Genomic DNA, 6,448 nt, shown 5'->3' with positions numbered 1-6,448 from the left:
CCCCCCCCCCCTTCTCCTCCTCCTCCTGAGCTCCCTCACTTCTCTGGCTATCCCTCTGACTCTCCCTCATTTCATCTCTTTATTCCTCTCTCTTACAGATCCCTCTCTTCTCCCCGTCGGTTGCCTCCATTTGCTCCTTTCTGCCCCTCTGTTTCCTCGCCAGCCTGTCTTTTTGCTCCATCCCTCTTTTCCATCTCCAAAACCACACTTTTTTTTGTCTCTACTCTCTCTATCTCTCTACCTTTATATCTTTTAATGCAATCTGCCATTCTGTTCTATTATTTCTTCTTCTATTAGCACCTCCCCTGGCCTCTTTCCTTCCCGTCTTTTTTGTCTCTCAGATGGTGTTTTACGTTAAAGAGCAGCTGTCGTTGAGTCACATGCTTAAGTCAAAGCCCTGACACACTCCGAGGCCCCAATATAAACTTATTTAATGCTGATTGGCCTTATAATCGCTCATTACATCCTCTGCTACAGCTGCTACAACCTAGCTGTGACTAACGCGTCTTTAAACACACCTACAGTGGCAACTGTACTCTGATCCTTTACATGTAGCGTGGAGCATAAAGCCTTATGAACTGACAGTGTGAGACTCTGTTTCACAGACTTTTTTCTACCTCTCAGAGTGCTCTTTTTTAGAATTATTATAATATATAGTATATTATTGTAGAAATATTTCAGAAGACATTAAATATACAGTATTTCACAAGACAGGGTTTGTCGAGCTTTTGCCTGATGCTGCTGACACTTGTGAGAGCAGTGAGACTGAACTGAAACAACAGTAGCTGGCCAAAGTCAGCAAGCAGGAGCAAAGTGAAACTGAATAACCATATCACTCGAAAAAACAACTACTACATTAACAACCCCTATCCCTTTGGTAAAGCAGCTCAGTTGTCAGCAAACCGCGGTTGAATGAATTTGAGAGAAGGGGTTGAGAAAGAGCCCGAAATGTAAAACACACATGCAACAGTTCTCCCTCAGCACTCAATTATTGAAGGTGATGACGTTCTCTGAAATATGTGGCAAGGAACAATCACTGCAAAGAGAGACACAGCGTCTCTATGTTTCTCTGTTACTCACAGACACAACCAAAGGCTAACAGAAATGGACATGCAGGCGCTAACGCTTCCTTGTGTGTGAACGCAAATGCCAGTTCAATTGGCTGGCTTTTGTTTGGCAAGTGAGAGTGGGGGTAAAGAAGGATATTGTTTCTAATCAACATGGGTCATGCTTGACTGCAACGCACTAACAAGGTGGGTTCTTTCTTTCTTTGTGTTCACCGGCCAAAATGTAAAATTGTTAATGGATCTGGTCAGGGTTCTTAAGATTCTTTCTTCAAATAGTCGGGTCTTGAAGAGAGGACAGTCGCTGAAGATAACATGTGATCGCCAAAAGGCTTAAGACTCAAATAAATGGATGCCTCACCGTTATTGTCTCTGAGCTAAAACCGGCACGCAAGCTGGCTTAAGAGACCACAAATTAGAGAGCAAATGATGGTGCAAAAATAGCTCTTAATGTAACATATACAGACCTGAATGTCAGTTTTTTCATAGTTTTGAAAGAAAACCTCCAAAGCCGTATTCACATCACACCACACTGTCCGGCGGAAGTTACCCAATGAATTTATTTCACCTCCTTTTCATACATTTGAAATAAATTTGTTAGTTTTTGTCTTTATTTGTGGACGGCAACAACTGGTTTCACAAAAAATGCATATTATTTATTTATTTATTATATATATAAATGAAATGGATTCTCTCAATTAGGATAATCTTTGAACGTGTCTAACAAAACTGAGTCCTTCAAGTCCAGCTAATGAATGGAAGGTTTTTTTTCATGTGCTCTTGAAAAGTTGCTTGTGTGAGCGTTTGACAAACCTCTGCTGACAACCTGGCACATTGCATTAGCTGAATGTGAGAAGCTGCATATGAAGTGGACACATCAGTGGTCGGTTGCAACATGTCTTTTGAGGTGACTTCAATGGAATCACTGAGCATATCAAGTCGAATCATTAGTGTGAGGTGATTTGGCAGGTGGCCAGCACCCCGGGGTAACCATCGGAAACCAATTAATATCCCTAACGGAGGTATCATGCTTCTGGCACAATGCCCACAGGGAAAATCAACTCACTGATTACTCTGCCGTAAACTGCTGCTGTAATGAGTGGTGTGTGTGTGTGTGTGTGTGTGTGCACGGATGTGTATACGTGTTCCAAACAATGGCCCTGCTCGACATACAATGACATGAGATGCCACAGGTGTGCATTTGTTTCAACGCCACATCAGCTAATCATCTACAGTATTTAATGACGAGCCTGTGATTCGAGGTTGTGTTTGTGCGTCTTAAAGACACAGGCACGGCTATTCATTTGTAAAAAGTTGGATTTTGTAGATGTATAATTGGTTCATTCAGCGAACATGAGCATTCAGTGCATTCATGTGTTACATCAAGTCTCTTTGAATTACAGCGCGGATGTAAAGATGGAAGCTAACCGATAACGGAGAGAGAAATCGAATACCAACGACACAGCTGGCGTCGGGTATCAGGAAGTCTAACAAAAAGCCTCAGAATATAAGATAACAAATTTGTCTTTTCTTTGGCCTCCATCGACAGAGAAGAGAGGTCGGGGTACAGGGCAGCGTTTAAGGAGTTGGTAGAGCTTCATCGTCTTCGTACACACTCTGGGTTTGAGTTAAAATGATGGGGCTGCTGATACTTTTTGTTAAAGGATGGTCTCTCTAATAACTACACTGAACCAGAGTGCCTTCATCTTTCATCTGCGGGAAACTCATTAAGTGCCTCCTATGATATCCACCTCCATACTCCCCCTCACTACTGCTCTTAACAAATAAAGGAAAATGAATACCATAGATCAATTTAACATAATACATCTATGTGGACAAGTGTTGTAAAAAGTGTTTCACTACAAACGCTGAACCCAGTGAATCTGGTCCTTGTGCATAAATGGATGTTACAATTATAATGCTACTGTGATGTCTATATTGAATGAACTAAACTAAAAATGCTGTGACAAAATGATTACTAGAGCAAAGCAGGACATCATCAGGGATACCTCAGTGACAATGTCTTGTCTTTGCAACTCTTCAATAGCTGTCATGTAGCTGTCAATAGACAAATGAAGAATGAACTGTCCGTGGTGCTGAATCCACCACCCAGGTAGACTTCAGCCTGAGATACAGTTGCTATAAATGCCCCTATAAACTTAAATTACACAGATAAGCAAGAAGCTAAAAAAGCTTATTCAGACAGGATTCTATCAGGTTGAAAACATCACAAATATGGTTATTCTATTCAGTTCTGCTGATCTGGAGAAGTCTGGCGTACTGTTTCGCTTTGACTTGAACAGGAAAGTCACCAGTAAGGGTTGTAGTGAGACAAACGCTGTGCATTCACAAGCCTGATGTAATGCGTTGCTCTTTTGCACCCTGAGCTGTAAACTCACACTGATGCTGAAATACCTGCTGCTGTGACATTTGAATTCATGTATTAGACTTTTGGAAGGCATTAGTCACCCACAATAAAGCTTGCTGGCACTGATCATCTCATGCTGGACTATAGGGCCTCCATAATCTTGAAAATAATGCTTTCCTATGAAAAGCAATATTAACCATATAATAGTAACCATAATAACTTGAAGAATCTACTTGATTCTTCAAGTTCTTCTACTTTATATGACAATGGTGATGCTGATAACACCCTTTACTTTTTTTGACAACTTGGACTAAAAGGCCCCTTTTTTGATAATAATAGATGAAGATGACATCATGGCAATCAAGGTGAATGTGATCTGTCTTACAGACTGTACACACACACTCACACACACACACACACACACACACACACACACACACCTGCCCTTCACTATGATGCCATTGTGTTTTATCTGCCCATCATCAAACTATGTGAACTCGATTGCAGCTTCTGCAGGTAACGTTCAGCCTTTGATGAGTAGCTCCTCTGAACAAACTGTTGGTAAATGTGCCTCGCTGCGACACAGATGCACGCACACACACATGCATACATACACACACACACAAACACACGCATACACCGCCACCCCTCTCCTCATCCCCTGTTGCTATGGAACCTGTCGCCAAGGCAGAGAGGTATGTGGTTGTGATGGAAGTGGTAGACCAAGGCGACGACGACGACAACGATGATGGTCATGACGACGACATTGGTGATCTGATAAATAGCCCCTTCGCTGAATTACGAGGTCCGGCCGGCCATAAACCGACGCGTTGCTGGGCTTTGCTCTCTGCAACGTGGGTGGAAGGAGCGACGCGTAATACTGCGCAATGCAAACAGACCCTTTCCTCACCGTCAAACAAACCACAGCCCTGGATTTCGATTCACTCGCTTCACATGTGTTGCTTTTTAAACACATAGAAAAAAAAGTACTCGTGCTGAACTTCAGTCGTGTCTCGCGCGAATCAACCGACTGTCCTCCGCTGCCTTCCCCCAAAATAGCACACCATCAACCCAATTGTGAGCAGACAAATAAGTCCTGCAGGCCCTCCTTCTGCCACCTGTCATCTCTAGGCGATATATTTCCCCCCCCGCGCGCTGCTATTAAGGAGTCCTGCTGACATGGTGCAAACTTGGACAGTAACGTGACAAATACGACTATTGATTATTGAAGAAGGGAGGATCGATGGCGATCCGAGTGCGCGCGTATCGGTGGGCGCTGCTCAATTTCCAGCTCCTTAGTGACCGGTGTGCGTGTTTAATTTCTGACATATGGCCAACAACACGTAGAGCAGTTTGGTTTATTCCCCCAAAAAACGGAAAACCTTGGGGAGGCAAGATCTGCCAGATCTCCAAACGTGTCCAAAACAACAACAACGTCCACCCGCCTACAACTGCCTGTTGGCTAAATACGACAACTGCCCACCCATTATGCCACAGTCCCTCGACGGACAGGCCTGTCAAACCAACAAGTGTGGACTAAGCCAAGCAAGGAAAAGGCCTCATCCGTATCTGTTCGCGCGGCTACCTGCAGCCCTGTTGCGTGATTATTAAGTTCAATTGCTGCACAAACGGCACATAAGAGGGGGGGGGGGGGTCTAATGAACAAACTGCACACAGAGGGAAAGTGGAGGAAAGAACTGCATCTGTCCATCTGTTGAAAACAAGAGAGAGAGAGCGCGAACACCCCTCTCCCTTTCCCCTCCACCCCCCCTCCTCCTCTCTCCCCATCCCGTCCCCATTTCGAGACCATCATACCTCTCTTACTCCCTCCCTCCCTCCTCCCCTCACTCCCTTCCCTCTCCTATGCACACTTAAAAGATGTTTGCCAGTTTGAAATACAAAAGACACCACATACCTTGATGGTTCTCAAGGGTGTCCTCCGGGATGTACATGTTTTTGCTTTCATTTACCATAAATGTAGTCCGGCGTTATCCCTATAGGTGAATGGAAGAGAGAGAGGGCAAGCAAAGCTGGAGAGGCGGAGGAAAAACAGCCCCCCAAAAAATAAAGAAATTAAAAAAGGGGGAAAAAGAGGAAGGAACTGTCTGACACGGACAGTCTTGGGTATTCCGTTATTTTTGTTTATGGGGAGGGTGTCTTCGGATGGAGTGAATATTACCTAATCCCCATGATGGAGGTGAAGGCAAGAAAAAAGGAGCTTTCGGCGGAACCGGTTGGGAAAACGCACCGGTGCATCTCTCGGTACATCCGGGCCCTAGGCGAGAAACATGAGAGCAGCACCGCGTTCAATTCAATTCACACCTCGTTCGCCCTCTCTCTCTCTCGCTTTCTTTCTTTCTCTCCTCTCCCCCGGTTGACTTACAAAAAAAAAGAAAGGTTTCAAAAGGTTACCAAGCACGGGCGCTGTCAGTGACGGTCGCAATGGAAGTGCGCAAAAGACGCATTCGTGCGCATCTTCAGCAGCGTGTCAAATTGTGCGAGGATGAAGAAGAGGAGGTGGAGGTAGTGTAGGAGGAGAAGGAGGAGGAAGAGAAGAGGAGAAAATTTAGAAAATGAGAAGAGAGTAAATATTCCATCACGGGTAGCACGGGGTTAAATCTCCCAATAGGTTGTCGGTTATTCCACGTATCTATGGCAGAGTCCCCCCCAAAAACAGAAGCCAGGCCGTCCTGTCTCATCCGGAGACCGGTTTCTCTGTCCTGATCCAGTCCATGATGCTCCGGCGGTGTCTCTGTCTGTCAGTCTGTGTGCCTGTCTGTCTGCCTGCCTATCTGTCTGTCTGTCTGTGTCTCACTGATCGGGAGTTTGAGCTCTGTCTTCTCTCTGCCTCTGCTGCCTCTGCAGCTCAGCTCTGCAGTGATACTGAGAGAGAGAGAGGGAGAGAGAGAGAGAGAGAGAGGGAGGTAGCCCCCCTCCCCGTGCATGTAGACGCTTTGACTGTTTCCAGATGTGTGTGTGTGTGTGTGTGTGTGTGTGTGTGTGTGTGTGTGTGTGT

The 6,448-nt window shown here is 45.0% G+C and overlaps 1 protein-coding gene across 6 annotated transcripts in view; it reads right to left on the bottom strand.

Moving 5' to 3' along the window:
- Positions 1-6,448, bottom strand: part of cacna1c (calcium channel, voltage-dependent, L type, alpha 1C subunit) — a 170,093-nt gene that overhangs the window by 152,705 nt on the left and 10,940 nt on the right. The window contains exon 1 of one of the 6 annotated variants that reach the window (XM_031859300.1): positions 5,348-6,249. The exons of 4 other annotated variants lie outside the window; for them this stretch is intronic. In XM_031859300.1, the coding sequence (XP_031715160.1) occupies positions 5,348-5,405 (58 nt within the window). In that variant the 5' untranslated portion in view covers positions 5,406-6,249. Of the gene's footprint in view, positions 1-5,347; positions 6,250-6,448 lie in introns of those variants that run through there. One more of the 6 variants, XM_031859301.1, reaches the window with a different exon arrangement.

Source organism: Anarrhichthys ocellatus, unplaced genomic scaffold (assembly GCF_004355925.1).
Source record: "Anarrhichthys ocellatus isolate YVR2014 unplaced genomic scaffold, GSC_Weel_1.0 scaffold21, whole genome shotgun sequence".
NCBI lineage: Eukaryota > Metazoa > Chordata > Actinopteri > Perciformes > Anarhichadidae > Anarrhichthys > Anarrhichthys ocellatus.
Note: the sequence above shows the minus strand (reverse complement) of the source record. Positions and strands in the feature narration are given on the sequence as shown.